General features: G+C 36.6%; 1 protein-coding gene across 12 annotated transcripts in view; it reads left to right on the top strand.

Moving 5' to 3' along the window:
* Positions 1-16667, top strand: part of SLX4IP (SLX4 interacting protein) — a 79348-nt gene that overhangs the window by 57145 nt on the left and 5536 nt on the right. For 9 of the 12 annotated variants that reach the window (XM_054196754.1, XM_054196762.1, XM_054196755.1 and 6 more), the window contains 3 exons: positions 2359-2412; positions 2994-3071; positions 5806-5894. In XM_054196754.1, the coding sequence (XP_054052729.1) occupies positions 2359-2412; positions 2994-3071; positions 5806-5894 (221 nt within the window). The remainder of the gene's footprint in view (positions 1-2358; positions 2413-2993; positions 3072-5805; positions 5895-16667) is intronic. The other 3 variants (XM_054196760.1, XM_054196766.1, XM_054196761.1) reach the window with 2 other exon arrangements.

Here is a 16667-nt window from a genome sequence, read left to right on the forward strand (position 1 = left end):
ACCTGGATCTGATCATTTAGGTGCACAGTTTTGAAGTAAGAAAAACAAAACTCCGAATCACTAACAGCAATTTTATTTCTGCTGCTGTGTTGGTAATCTACAAATAGAGCTTTGTCTACGTTGCACGATGAAAAGAAAATTGAAGATTGGGCCAAGTGGGTGTTTGCTGAGCCTAAGATCAGTGAAATTTCTCTCTGTATTACTGGCTGCAAAACGCTGTTTATGGCTCAAGGCTAAAACTTGTATGGTGTGCTTAAAAGGAGTTACTGCTGGATCATTTGGTACATATCATTTGTTTCATCCTTCCACATATCGTGAAGAGCAGATTTTGGTCCTTGCTGAGTATACGCTGGGTAACTCCTTCTCTGGAGGATAATCCACAGCTTGCCCAAAGCCAACATTAGTGTGTATATGCTCATATATAAACAGTGTTGATGGTGGACAAGTCTGGAATTGAGAACAGATTTAGACTCACGCTGAGTAACTGCGTAGAAAGTTTAAAAAGCTGCAAGTTGTATGAGGTTGTCGGATAAGACGGTTTTCGTGGTGGGGCTTATTTTTTTAGTATCTTATTTCACGAATCAAAATAGCTAATTGGATAATATCTTTCTCTTGGAGGAAGCAGAAAGAGGATATCACAGTTTTTATAGTTCTGCAGTAACTCTGGCAACTTTAAAACTAGGGAAGTTTTGCAAACTCCAGCTGACTACGGATTAGATCAGATGTCATACAAGAGGGTTTCAAAATATTTGATGAGCGTAGCTGTGTGATACTTTCAAAATATGGGTACTTGAATGTAATGCATCTTAACATTTTCTCACGGGTCGCAATAAGTAACAGCAAATCACCTGTGCAGGATTTTTCAGCAAAGTCAAGTAGTAAATAGTCATCGAAACGAAAATTATTTTTCTAGTGTTAGTCCCTCTGGGCTGAGCTTATTAGCTCAGGTGTAACTCCCTGTGAAGGCTTTATAAGACTTTCAGGTTGAGCTGACACTGCCAAAATAGTGTAGAGATGTCTTGATCTCTTACACAATTATTTATTTTGTTAGATTTGAGGTAGGTGCCCTCTTCCACAGAACAGAAGTTAGCTGAATCAAGGGCCTTTAAGAGGAATTTGAAACTTTGTTCAGGCCATTAGTCAATCAAATATGATTAAACACTTAACCTCTCAGAGAATACCAGGAGAGCAATAAAAATAAACAGATGTACGTGTCCCCGATTCATAAAAGAATTTCAGGAGTGAAGTATTGTGCTTTGTGAAAAGCAAAAGATCCACACTTTTGCATTTTAAGGTCTTCTCAAGAAAAATACATTTGGAATATCTCACACAAACGGGGGAGGAAAGACTCTTTTAGTAATACTTACTCTCTGTTTGAATATTTATTTGCAAAGTTGTAGTTTTATGAATGTTACTTTTTCAGCATTACAGAGGTCACGGTGTAAGATACTATTATCACACTAATAACTTATTTATATACAGGGCAAATTCCTTGATTTGGCTAATCCTATGAACAATGCAAAATAATTGCGGATGCCAAACTGGAAATAGCTAAAAGTAATTTTCTTTTAATTGTGCTCGTAAATATACAGTTAATAAAGCTGGTGGATTACATCCAAAATTTTCTCTAGCGCTCATCATTTTTAAGGGATGGTTCAACTTGTCACATCTTGACTTGATCTCTAAAGGGAAGTCAAATTTTAGGTATCTTCCTGAGGGGAAGGAAAAAAGATGGATGATAAATTTCAAAGGGATTGATTGTGATCAATAACTATAGCTCTTAATGAGAGATGATGCTAAACAGCACTTGATGGTGAGCTCCAGGAGACCCTGTACAAGTAGAAGAGCTGTAGACTCTGCAGGAGAGGACATGCATTGTGGGGCTTATACTTAGAAATAAGGCATGTCTTGGCGTTTGCTCAGTAGTGGTTGAAGCTGGAACAAACGAGTTTTTCTTACTTCTTTTTAAATGGTTAGATTAGAAGAACAACAGTAGTGCTTAATTTTCTAACTTTTCTGTGGTAATTGCACCTAGGGTATCGGACTGTCTTGGAAGCAGCAATAATTAGTCTTGCAAAATCCATCGGAGTTAGAGGAAATACCCTCTTTTGCACGTTCATTTTAGCGAGGTGTGTGGAGAGACTAAGGAGGAGGAGTCACAGATGGTAACTCTTTCCATTTCAGTGGGAGTTAGGTTGCTAAATACCTTTATGAATCAAGTCCTAACTGATTTACTCAGGGTCATTTGGGAATTTAAGTAGAACAAAAGTAAAAGCTGATTTCCTTAACCATAGTCTAATAATCTCTTTGCTGTAATGTAATCCTTTATGGTCTTTTCTTCTGCTCCTGCTGCACAAGGATTCCTGTCATTGTCAGGAATAGGAACTGAAGAAGCCTCTGTGTATGTTACAGGTATCTGCTGGGTCAGCCAGGCTAGCTCTGTCTACTTGTATTGAGGAGTTTAAATGTATGCATTTCTCACTTAATTCAAATTGCAGATAATTAAGACCTTTCATGTTCGTCTGTGGCTTTTTTTTTTTGTAGCCAGCATTTTTTCTATCAGCTTTGAGTATGTCACCTTTCTCTAGAAGGCAGTTAAGTAATTGGTGATCTGTAGTGTTCCTGTAGAAATATGTATGAAAACATCCTAGTGATGGACTGGTGGACTAGTGACCGTGACACTGGGCTATTAAGCTGATTACATCTCTGATCAATGAATTGATTTAAAATTATTTCTGTGGTTGGATACCACAATGTGGTGTTTAGTAATTTGTTTAGATTTTTCTCCTGTTTCAGATACTAATTTCTTGAGACTTTAGACCGTATGAGCATTTTCTTTTTAAATATATTACTTTCAAATTATGTTTTCTTTTTATATTCTTGAGCTGCTGCTGCTGCTTTCTCTCAATCCTGTCTGTGCAGGTGTGCTACACTTTGAGACCAGAATGCCCAAGATACCCTTGCACTTATTATCCCTTTGTTTTATGTTGCAGCCAACAGTTTTCACATTACTGCCTACTTTATGAAGAGATGGGTTAATCTCCGTTGTGCTGTAGGGAAACATTATCGTGGTAAGAAATCAGTTTCTTACAGTGTTACATAGAATTTTGCATTTCTGGGGGGGAAAAAAGGGAATATAAACTAATACTTTGTCAGATTTTTGGTCTACTTAATCAAAATTTCTTTCAGAACTTGATTTATTTTTTTTTTCTTTTCCAGAGGATGTTTACTTTAAAAAAAAAAGAGAAGTATTTCTTAACATATGATGGATTTTTTTTTTTAACTTAATTTTAAATTTGTGCATGCCTTGCCCCAGGGTAATCAGCTAAGCCACACCAAATTCTGTAAGTATGATGAGACTCAGCATTTTCCTGAGTCTTTGCAGGGTGAATCAACCAGAGGTTGCGGTATGAATCACTTCATTATTGCTCGAGTGTCTTGTGACATCAACTGTACAGTACAAGTGTATGCAAGAAAAGGCTTTCATTCACCTCAGTGCTATAAAATCTGTACCTAGGTGATGTCATTGGACCAGATCTTTTTTTCATGTTTTCTCAAGCCAAGATGCTCTGTAAGGAAGTGATATCAATCCTGTCCTGCCAACAGCGGTAAAAAGGAGTTATAATGATCACTGCCCTTTGTGTTGAGCTTTTTGTATTAAAAAAAAAGCAAAATAAATCAATTAGGGGCCCTTAAAAATTTTGAATACTTGAATGGCTGTTTGTAAAGAATTTCTTATTTTTGTAGGAATTCTTTATATCCATAAATATTTAAATCTTTCTTAAAATGGCAGCTAGTTGTTTTCTAAGTCCGTATTGGTTTAAGAGATTGGAGTGTTGATTTTAAATATTTCCTCAAAGTTGTTCTCCCAGCCTCCTGGAAGAATAGTCAGAGTAAAAGAGCAGAGTGTCTGCATTGGTATCTCAATATTGGTTTCTGTGTATTAAATTTGAACTTTTTTAAAGCATCAATGTATACCTAAAGATACTTTCATTTTGTTAGCCAGCAAGTGAGATTGTTATAAAGCGTAACAATAAAAATGTCAAACTGGAATGAACTTGCCCTACTAGTGCTGCCATAAAGAGCGGTGCTCTGATGCTGCAGTCAAAATTTTCCTTCCACATGCAGTTCCTAAGTGGCTTTTGCTCCCAATAAATAGCAGAATAAGCACATATCCTCAAAAATTAAATAATTTGGCACTGATGTTTATTCTGTAAGATGCAACTAGTACTTCACAAACAAAAACCAGACATTGAGCCCACTAGAAGAAGAATCTTGGATACTTTATATTGGTGATGCTCACTCAATATCTAACGTAAACGTAACAGAGTTTATTATTGGAACCACATATAACAAATTCAGTCCTTGCAACAGTTGTCCAGCTTTTCTTTTGTAGCCCATTTGGAAGGTGTCCATAGACTGCATGCAGTTTGAAAGCCGTTGAGGGGGTGGCTTTTCAGGTCTTGAGGATACAAGCAGAGAAACGGTAGTCTGGACATAAGGCACGGCAGGAATACTGCCTCAGACACAGTTTTGCTAACAGAGTTGGTATTTCTGAAAGGATTATGAAAGGCTCGTATTGATTATCAAGTTATAGTAGCTTAACAAGCTGTTGTGCCAATACAGATGCATCTGAGCTCTCTGTGTATGCTTTTTCAACCAATGGCAAATGCAAGGTAATCTCTTTCAACATCCCCTTCTTTCATTGTAATGACCCTAGAAAAGTTGCTGCTGGTGCGCGCTCAGAGGGATTTGTCAGATACGAATGGAGATATGCTTTAGTGACGGAGCAGTACATTGTAGAGGAGGTAGTAACCCATAAGGATGACCTGATCATCACTGGCAAATTGTGCACATCATGCCTATACTCAATTCGTTGTGAGGAGCTATTCTACGAAAAAAAACCCCAAACCTGTGAGGTCAGCCTCGTGTTTTTAGTTCATGCCTTGTCTCTTTCTTTCCCAGAAAACAGGGTGCTATGGCTTCCTTTTGAAGTATAACAAACTTTAAAAATTAGTAACTTTCTTCTTATAAAGCCAAACCAAGACAAAAACCAACAATAAAAACATCTGAGCTGAAAATATGAAGATAGTAATCTGGAAATAATCCGATGTGTAAAATAGCAAAATATCCAGCTATGCTTTTCTCATAGCATTGCTAGGTACTGAATAAAGCTTTGTCTGGTCTATTCTAATCTGAGAATCCTTCAATTTTTAATTCTTGGTAAATAGAAACTTTGTTGTGTTCACAACAAACCATGTGATCTTGAGTAAAATATGTAATTCAGTAGTAGTTAACCAATTTGTTTAATGACTTCAAAGATCCCTGTAGTCAGAGTTTGAAACGCTTAGCCTTATGCTGAGATTTTATGCCAAGTCCTGACGGAATGTTTTGTGCTGTATTACAAACATCATTTACAGCTTTTGTGATGAAAAGACTCGTCACCAGAATAGCACAAAAGAAATTGTTGTTAAATGTTGGTTCTGTCTGTTGGTTCTGTCTGGTATATTTGTCCAGAGGTGCAGGTGGACTAATTTGCAGCCATGACTATCCTCTTGGGAACTAAACTTACTCTAACTTATTGATTTTATTTTATTTTTTTTGAATGGTTTAAAAAAGCAAAACAAAAGTAGGGATGTGATGTTGAAGAGAGTAGGTAAGAAACTAGTAGAGCGTATGAAGTGATTTAGTGTGCAATTTAAAAAAATAAATTATTTTGTTTACTAAAATAGCATATATATGTTGTCATGTGTGTTTTTCAACATGCATATAATTTTTGTAATCTTTTCAATTCTTTTTGTATAGAGCTACGTGTGTTTCCAGAGAGATTTATAGTTTGTGTCAGTAAACTTGAATTTGATCCAAGTGCTTGGACATGTGAAAATGGTGTATTGGTATGTATAAAACTGTTCTGTCAATTTTTTGATTTGTTTTCTAGGGGTAAGATGAATGTTTATATATAGGTGTAGTTATTGACATATTTGTGACTGTCATCTTGGAAACAGAAAGTCACATTAACAGTTGGCCCAAAGTATTCGGAACAAGATCCTTAAGTGACTCAGAAACAGACAAAAAGGGTAGTTTTTGGAAGCTCAGCGTTTTCGGAACCATATAAGTCTCAAAGAAAAAGACTACATGTTTAGAAAGTTAGGTGTGATTTTAGCACCTTGTTTTAAGGAGTTTTTTTTTCCTTTATACTTTGTCCATGTAACATTTTACTTTCCAAAATTATAGTGGCACAGTTTTTAATGTCTGAGGGTTTCTTGTATGTTTTCTTAGCGCTTGTTCTGCAAAACAACTCAAATAGATCAGTGCTAGACCTGCTGGGAAAAAAAACAACAAAAGAAAACCCAAACAAATATTTATGGAGTAAAAGGTACTGGTGCGTAGTTAAATACCATAAAAATTTCTACTTAAATATTTCATCCTGAAAGCTTTATCAGGGTCAAAGGCTTATGAATTTTATGCTGCAGGTAACTGCTGGTTGTCTCAGAAGTGCTCATCTTGACCCAGGTGGCTGCTATATGGCAGGCAGTCTATTCTGTGCTCACAGTACCAGTCAGAATCACACACAGAGGTCTATGTATATTTTAGTTTATTTTAGATGTATTAAAGTATATTTCCCTTGAAAAAAAAGGTTTTCTTCTACTCATTCAACTTACTATTTTTTTAATATCCAGCAGGGTGTTTTTATTTATTATAGTAAATGCAAATTTTATTATCTTTATTCCTACATCGGTAAGTACCCTTAAATGTCAAAGGATCAAGCAAGTGTTTTTCTCTCTCAGAAAAAAATCTAACTGCTTTAGAAGTACTTTACTACATTGAAAGTTATTACTTCCTCAGCATTGTCTTAAAAACTACTTAGATGCTTTAGGTAGAAAATCACGTCTCTGCATTTTGACAGAGAAATAATTATTTTATCTTTTTTTTTCTTGCTTAAGTATATCTTATGAGATATCCAGTTCCCTCATTTGGTATTTTTAATCTTTCCATAAGAGATGAGAAGATTTCTTTAGGTTTTTTTAGGTTTTTTTCACAAGATCCTGCGTAGTAAGGAGAAGGCAAATGAAAAATATAATGTTATGGACTTTAGCTTGACTATTTCAAAATTTGATCTTTATCTATGGAAACTCCTTGTTGTTCAAAAAGGGAGTTTAAACATTTTAATGTTTTAAAATAAATAAATAAATCCTGTACTGGGATCATAACCTAAGCAATAATAAAGTCTTGGGAGTTTGCTTTACTTGCAGATGCGATACATGTGCATAGAACTGTCTGGAACAGTCAGAGTACTATGTTGGTAGGAGAGAATAAGAGAAAGTTATCCCTAAGCCATCTTTCCTGATTTGAAGAACTAACAAGATGTGAACAGACGCTCAGGAAATGTTTTGGAGTATCGTTTTAATTCTTGCACCCCTACCTTAAAGGGTCCACACTAGACTATTTTGTTGATCCAGAATTTCTACGGCACGTTAGTACCAGCTTTGTCGTATACTCCAGTTCGGTACTTTGCCAAACTAGAGGAGTCTTTGATTGCCACTGAGAGGTAATTTCAAGTTTTTGGCACTCCAGAAGTAAAGGCTAAGGATCTGTGCTTTGTGTGTGTACTTTTCTCTAGGCAATTTAGCAGTGAGTATGCTTGAACTCTAGACTAGGCTGCAAAAGACCACCCAGAAGACCTTTCTGTTGATATACTCCAGTGTATTCTGTCATGGGCTAAAAATGAGGCATATGTTTTGTTTTCCTCTGTATGTTGTTTAGGTTTGAATAATTTCATGCTGTTGCATGCAAGTTCTTTTAAATGTTAAATCAGTTCTCACCCTTGGTTTGGAGGGCCTATCTGTGTTTTATAGAAGTAGTTGACTATACGTTAATGGAGACTTTGTCACTTTTTCAGTGTTGCTTAATGTCTTTGCGATTAACTTAGTCAAGACTTCACAATCTTTTTTTTTTTTTTTTTTAACTGCTTTTATGTTGTTTTACAGTTTGGGTCAAGCTTTCATTCCTCAGCTCCGTCAAGACAAGTCAGCCTCAATACCCTGCTTTCCCATTACTTGGATCTGGTTTTATGTCAGCCCGATACAGACACATTCCTTTCACTCATTGCAGTTCTCTCTTTCTTCACTGATCTTCAGCACTTTATTCTTTGCATTTTCACTGCCTTTCAGGCAGCTATTCTTTGTATCTCTGAAATAGACTGTGATTAAACCAAGATTTTCAAGGGATGTAGCTAGATATGAAATGAAATTCTTATGCCCTACATCTTAGGACAGATCATAATTAGATTGCTTTTGAGATATTCACAAGTGCAAACCTTAGCATCAATTGCTGAAAGAAGCAATTTTTGAAGCCTTCTGTGCTGCATCTTGTAAGATGAAGGAAAAGGTAGCTTTAAGCATAAACTAATAAAAGATTTGAAAGCACTTCCAAGGGGTAGAGCTGAAATAAAATAGAAGAAAATCTATCAATATGTAATTTTCTGTGTTTTAAAATCTATTTAGAAACAGGTGTTCCTGTGGACATATCTAAAAATCAGGCTACAGGTAGTAATAATCCTTTTGGAAGAAGGAAAATCTCTTCAGGAATCTCTTGAAGAACTTGCTGTATTAAAGAAACAATACAGCAAGTTATTGAAAATACATAAGCAAATTGGAAGTCTCAAGGAAAAGACGGAAGAATAGTCTGGCTGATTAATGCTGGGTTTAAACATAAAACTATTGTTTCATGTTCTGCGGAACTATGTTTTTAATCTTGAATAGTTTTATCTTGAAAAAGATGACAGTTTTGGGAACATGGCAAAAGAGGAAACCCAGGGAAACACGTAAGAGCTCTGGAGAGATTAGTCATCTTTGTCAATGACAACATTTTCTTGATGATTATTATGTAGAGAGCTAAAATGGAAAATTGAAAACGGGTTATCTGAAGAAACAGTGGACGTGGAAATGGGTGGAAGGCTTATTGGAGGCTTGTGAGCATTTGAAAATGTGCTAACAATGGAGTATTCATTGATAACCACATCGGCTTTATACTAGACTCTATGAGAGGAAGCAGTTACAGGGAAAGCATGAAGGAAGTTAAGCTAATGATGATATTAAAGTGGCAATTTGAAATCACAATTCATATGAAATTAGAAAAGGAAGTGGGGAGTAGGAGAGCCTATCTTGATTAAAAAGATCTCTAAGTTTCCACTGAGCCTTCTTAAGTTACAGAGAATATTATACCGGAGAAAAAGATTCTTTTACACACAGGACATTACTCTTAAAGAAACAACCAACCAAACAAAAAAAAACCCTACATAGGTATGCAAGGAGGAGAAAGAATGCTAAAGATATGCCCACTGCTCATTAAATCCCCAACAGAGAGATATAAGCAAACTATTTAGTCATCTTCATACATGTCTGATTTTATAAATTGTGTTATTGTAACATACTTCAGGTACATTAGACGGTTCTCTTTCTTAAAACTCCTAAGAGCGTCAGTGACAGGATTTACTTGGATTTTGATTATGCTGGGAAGAGGCTTTTGGTTTTTTCATGAAAACATGCTCTTAACTGTAATTAACAGATGACTTCTAACACTAGAGTACATGTTGCTGGAATAACATGTCTTTTGGAAGGTAGGATGAAAACTTTTTTCAGATAGCAATTTGTAAAGATTAGTAGAAGACTTTGTGGAATTTAGTTATCTTAAGTACCTTAAAGACTATTGTTAAGTGATATCAGATTGGGTAAGGGAAGAAGGAAACCCTGTGAAATACAATTGCACAATTCACACTGTGTAAGTGCTAATCTTGGCGTGGAACTGTGTGTGTATGTATGTATGTGTATCTATGTGTGTGTATATATATATATATATATATATATATATATATAAAAGAGATCAAAGTTAAACTGCTGTAATAGTGGGCTACTACTGAAAAGGTCAGTCTGCATCCCCTCTAGTTCCAGCTATATATTCCTTTCCTTTCTGGTTACAATGGACCAAGTGATTCTTCAGTCAAGAATGAATTAGTTCATTGACTTGATCCAGCAGAAAACCATTTATTTGTGAAGTTTCTCTGTTTTTTATTGGAGGATTAGTTTTCCGTCATGTCCATTCACTGAACCAACTCATCCTGTAGCCTCGCAGTTGCCAAGTGCGACACAAAAAATGTTGCAGGAGCATGCAGCCAGGATTTGGATGAAGAAAGCAGGACCATTCCTTTAGGTAGCAGCTTTTGGAAGTAACATCCAAAACACACATTAACATTACATTTATTGTAATAATTTTCTTGTTGACGGTTTTCAATTTCATTATCATTTTTTAAATTTCATCAAATTTAGTTTTCATGTGTTTTTAGATAATGGAGATACAGCTAGAGGAAACCAACTTGATATTAAGCTGTAGTTTGGTAACTGTGTGAACGGTGTTCACTACTTTTTTTCAAAAAGTTAGAGAACGGAAACTGCAGGCTAATGAACCCCATACATATACCACATAGTGGAACAGACTAAAGAACTGCGTTTCTCTTTGGTGAGTTTTCCCTTTTGACACTTTGTCACTTTTTTCTACTCATCCTTCGTATTCTGCTCAAGCTGATGTAAGACTGATGATACTGAAACATGCAGTCCCTCCTGCCTTCTCTTCTCTTGGCCATGCATTCTTGTCCTCAGTGTCCGTCAGTACTGGCATCTGTGGGGAGCTGGGTTAATTCATTGATCCCTCTGAAAACAGGGGGGGGGGTTGTTTAATTTTGTGGGGTTTTTTTGTTGTTTGCGTGGTTAGCTTTCAGCTGGATCACTTAGGTCAGACTCTCACTGCATGGCTGCATAAACGCTAGTGTCGATACAGAGACTTGGCAGGACCATGAGTTGGGTGAGGGTGAGATTTCCCTTGCAATGTCAGGACAGCTTTAAATTAGCTTGAATCATAAAACTGCTCTCTCTGAGAAACTGCATCGCAAAGTAATGATACTAACGTCTTTGACTTGGTCATAAAGACGAATGCTTCGGCAGTTTTACAATATTCCCTTTTGTCCCAGCTGTCTGCCTCTTTTCCTTGGAGATTACCACTCCTATATCTGAGTTTGCCAAAAGGGCTGTGTGCCTGGATCTCATCTTGCTGCGTATCACAATCTTGTGGATTCAGGCAAATCAAACTTCCCTGATTTTTAAGTTAGCACATTGAATTGCGGGTGGGAGCAGCTGGGGCATGTGTGTGTGCTCCCTTCTGCCAACCCTGCAGCTGGGGGTAGGAACCTCCTGCAAAAGGGGGAGGGAGGATACCTGAGAGCCGTAATGCTGTGAATTGCCTCAGTGAGATTTGCCTGAACTTGTCTTAGTTTCTTCTTATAGCTTACAAACTGGCTGATTTATTTTCTACACAGCAAAATTCTAATAGCTGTCTGCTGTTTGTTACATTAATGATCCAGAGAAACGGACAAATGATGAAATGAAATCTGACAGAATTATTTCAATTAGTCAAGACTAGAGAAGGCCGTGGAGGCTTTCAGAGAAACCTCACAGAGCTGGGTAGAGGGGCGTTAGGAGTGTAAATGAAAATCATCTGTTGATAAATGCACAGCGTTCTTACTGAAAAGAGCAATTACAGTGTTCATGCATGCTGCTGAGTGAATTAACTCTACGATCTCTGGAAAAAGGCCAAGAAATCGCTACAAGGAACTGATTTGAAAACCTTTGTCCCATAGCGTTATTTCTCTGAACAGCAGACAGAACATATATGGAATGAAATAAAAATTAATACTTAAATTGTCTTAAAGGTAATAAGCAAGCTGAATACATCTTCAATAAAAGACTATGTACCTCTCATTGTGCAAGGTCCGAATGAAGGACAGCAGAAATACAAAAGGTCCTGTAACTGCAGTATAAATGATTAAGCACATAAAATGGTTTCCATGTGAAGCAATCTTTAAAAAGTAGGGACAAATTGAGTAATCTTTTACTGATTTTGGTAGTTGCCTCTTATATGAGTGCTCCAGTTGATTTAAATGTAACTACTTAGCAGCGTTCACAAGATCTCATTTGTCAAAGTCTTGTGGTTATTTAAGATATTATCATCTGTCATCATCCCTTCACCTCCCTCATTTTCCTCTCCCCTCTCACTCTCTTGCTGTCACAGCTTATGTGGGTGGTTAATGTGCATTTGAGCTGAGATTCTGGACTTTGCACTCGATGATTTTCTTTCCTCTCTGCAGACTTTGAGAGGACGAGCACCTCCAGCAAATGTGCAGGGTGGAAGGCTAAAACTAATAATGTTTAAAGCTACAGTGAGCTAAAGTTTTTATTTAGCTGCTGTGCATCTGCGAGATTTTGATGACCCTAGGAATTAAAAAGATTTAAATCACTTCAGTTTTTGATAATAATTCTCTATATTTCTGTTGGGCTAAGAATATTTGATGGATTTATTTTTTAAATTGATTTAAAGAGCAATCCGTTCCTCAGCCTTCAGCAGAAATTGGTTACGACTAATAGGAGTTTCATAACTTGACTGAACAGTAAGCTGAAATATATGATGGTAAAGTTCACAAGAGGGTTTTTGAACAATTTGTAATGATATGAAATTATTTGGAGGAACACATCCCCAGTGTGAGCTCGGAAATCCTGGGGGCTTTGGGGGTGGTGGTCTTTGTTTTGGAAACCAAGCTGAAACATTGACTAAACTGTTGAACAGTAATTATCTCCTGGGCTGTGCAGTTCTGCCTATTTTACATATTTTGCTTCTGTATAACTAGCAAGATCAAGAGTATTAGTTATTCTTTCCAAGATCTCCTACAGTTGTTAAACACTGTTGTAATTGTTCGAAGAGAACAGTTGTTTTTTAAAATTGATGTATTCTTTTCCATATTTTTTTTTCTGCAAGGTTTAAGTGTATGAATCATCTTGTTCTATACATAATCTACTCTAAGTAGTATTTGATTATGTCATATAACCCACGCTATATCTGGAAGGATAAGTACAAAGTTTAGTTCAGTATTATTGCCAGGTGTTTAAACATCTGTACTGGTTGACTCTGATAGCCATTTAGATTTGGTAGGCAGAGAGCGGATCCCCATTTCAGACTGTTAAAAGTTGTACGGGAGTGGCCTTGCTTTTTCAGATACTCATGTGACAATTGAGTAGTAGATTCCTTCCCTCGTAGTTTGTAAGTTGGGGAAAAGGGGTCAGGCTCCACATAAAATTGCTATCTTCTTGTTTTATAAAAAAGTCTTTAAAGTATAAGACGTGTATATCTTGCGTGCATGTCCTCTTTCATAACTAATGGAGGCAGGAACCTTAAAATTGATGGGAAAGGCTAGCTAAAGATGCATGCTTTGAAGACATAGGTTTTCTTTAAAAAAATAAAATTCAGCATTAATAAACTTTACATTTTTTTTCAGTGTCATTGAGAGAAGTTATTTTGGTTGAAAAGCTATTGTCTTTTCCTCCGTTTCTTATCAGTGGACACTTTCTCTGAAGATAGAATCTGAGTCTTGTAGCATCAGTATATAAAATCAGAATGATTAATAGCTCAATTACTTAACATTAATTTTAACGCTTTTTGCCTTCAAGCAAATACACACAGCATGTCTCACATGCTTCTCACTAGGTAAATAAATCGTTTGTTTCAGGAGCACCTTCCATGGCTTTAGAAAGTGTTACGTATGTCCTTGCTATCTGGGTTACAGATGTGTATCAATTTTTAAAAAGCCTCCCGTGCAACTTGTTTGTTTTATGCCATTTACAGCTTATTAGGAATTTTTCTATTATCTAGCAAGCGTTCAAATGCAAATGTAGAGAACTCTGAATTTTCTACATTCAGAATAGTCTGGGATTCCCGCTAGGTGTAAAATATGATTCAAATCCGAACAAAAGACTTCAAAAGCAATAAGGCATTTTCCTCATAGAAGTCGTATGCTTTAAGGTAATCTGATGATGCTTTGGGGACCTTTTGGAGTGTTTGGAATTGCCAGGATTTATGTCTAGAGTGAGAAACCCGAGTTCACACCTTGTATTTTGAGAAAGTGGAATGTGCATCACAGGGACTTGTAACAGATTGGGCCAGCCCTTGGACCAAATAGTATAAAGTAGGGACACTTGGCAGGCAAAAACTTAATAGTTAAGATCCATGGTGTGGTATCAAATCGAAATGAATTTTGGTAGCAGATAATGAAGACTGTACTGATCCAGGAGTTAGATTTTGCTTTCTGTGCTAGGCCACGGATAGGTTACACAGTTCTGCTCCTCACTGGACAGATGCAGTTTTCTCTGGTTGTTTCTCCAATTCCAATCTTGAAAAGAATGAATTTTTTAAAACCACTAGCATTCCTTAAAAATACCTATTTCAAATGAAAAATCTGTACTCCCATATGTAACGTGGAACGATCCTTAATGTTTTTTACTTGGACTTACTGATATATACAGCAGAACAGTCCATCTTAAAACGTAGAGCAATATTCCTCAAGTCCAATCAAGGATCTGTATTTCAGGTTGAGAATAACATGCATTTCTGTACTTGGCAAGGTTCTATGAATGTTTTATGATGTGGTAGGAGTTCATAAGTAGAATTGCTAGGACAGATGCGTCACTACATTGGCAGCGTTGAAAAATTTGCATCATGAAATCGTGGGTAGCTTTTCCTCCATGTGGGATGGGAAAGGGCAGGAGACTAGACCCAAAGTCCTGTCTCTGTCGATTTTCTATCAGTTAAATGATAGTATCTGATTCATCCTTCACCAACAAGCCTCCTCACTTGCTTTAGGAGCCCTTTTCTGTTTATCAGATTGTAAAAGTCCTGTCTGACCTCTCTAATCTGCCAATCATCTATTAGAAATGTTCTGAGACCTACAGGTTATCTTAGGTGGTTGAGCTCGTGGTACTGCTTGGAGTGACATTAACAGAAATGCAATTGCAAGCTCACATAAAGCTCCACTAAATAACTGTTTCTGTCTAATTCCTTTTACTAATTTTAATTTTATTCACTTGCCTGGTATAATACTTTAATTCATTGCTTCATCTACATTATTATATTCAGAGTCCCCTCTTGTATGGCACTCTGATACCAAATTTGATTGATTGGACCCGTTGATGTTTTCTATTAAGTATTTTTTTGACGAGCAAGTTGAGCCACATTCATAAATGCAATTCAGAAACAATGTGTGGGGGTTTTATTCTGGTTTTTTGGGTTTGTTTTTTGGTTTTTTTTTTTTGTTGTTACCCAGACATGATACCTAATTATCCCTTAGAGTTACTGCATTGGAACATAAGCATGTGCAACTGTTATCCTGTGCATCGTAAGAGACAGCTAGAAAGTATGAAACCCTACGAGAGGTGGGAAGGGGGGCAGCACTGTTCACTTCAGCAATCTGTCTTTCAGCTCAGCATCCCAAACCCTAGACTGAAAAAAAAAATCAATATTTGTATGAGTGTTATTGTCAGGCTGAAAAGGCCAAACCTTTCACTCTTCTTCAAGATAACGTGTTGTAAGGATTCTTCACAAGTGCACATCCATGGGTAGTTCTTTTACAGACATCTAATGCTATGTTGCTGAATTTGACTGCCCTGGAGAGAGCTCCAGATGGCAGTCGCCACTTCTATATTTTTGAGGGCGGCTTTTTCATTTTGAGTGAGATAGTAAGTTGAGTAGGTAGCGAAAGAATTAAAATTCAATTAGATAAGCCTTAAAGCAAGTACATTGTGTGCCTAACCGTCATGTTTCTCTGTAGGTCTTAAATAGAGGTTTTTATTCCCCAGACATCTCTTTGGATAAGTACTAAGGATCTTAAAATTGGGTTTTGAGAGGCCAGTATTATGAGCAGGTAAGGTAGCAAGACTTTGTGAGCTTCACTTCTGCAGGCCCTTCTTTGCCGAGTTTTAGTGACAAAAAAGAGTGAGCTTACCCTAGCATTTTAAGAGCACATATTTCTAATAGAACTTGGCAGTTCAAGGGCTGGAGAAGCATTTTAATCTTTTGTGCCCACCCAGTCTCTATACAAATGTAAATATGTCTGTCTTTAACAATTTGCCAAGAAATGTGGTTTTAATTTGTTAGCAGCAGTCCCACTCCCTGCAGCTCTTTCAGACTCAAGTCACAAGTCTGGCGGTGCTTTGACGTTTTTCTCTGTCATGGTGTCATTGTTTATATGATGTCTGCTTCTGCTGTCCTCCTTTTTATGCCTGGAATATTTTTCTTTAATTATTTCACTGCCTAAAAGGAATTTGGGATTACTAGACAGGATGAGAGCAGATTAGCTTTTTTTCTTTCTTTAACAAGTCTTGAAGTTCCCATAGGAAATAAATAGTATTCCCAAAACAGACAGTGTTTTTTATTTTTTTTTAATTAACTAAAATTATTAAATCTAATAAAGAAAATAAAGGAAGTATCACCAATAATGGCTGAGTGTCTTAGTAGTATATGGAGTGCCCATTGTTGTTATTTATGACTCTCTCTGCCTTCTATTGTGGACTTATTCCAGCCTTAGGGAGTTTACATCACTCCTAATAGCAAAAGGCTCTCTGGTTCCCACAGAGTCTTTCAAAGACTGACTCATATGCCTTATGTTAATTGTTCAGCTCTCAAAATACAGCACTTACAGGGTGTGGTTCCAAGGGGAAAATCTACTGTACTTAGAGGGCATGTTCAGAAGTGTTTCACATATAAATCATTTTGATTTTTAATTTTTTTTAATG

Source organism: Rissa tridactyla, chromosome 3 (assembly GCF_028500815.1).
Source record: "Rissa tridactyla isolate bRisTri1 chromosome 3, bRisTri1.patW.cur.20221130, whole genome shotgun sequence".
Classification (NCBI taxonomy): Eukaryota; Metazoa; Chordata; class Aves; order Charadriiformes; family Laridae; genus Rissa; species Rissa tridactyla.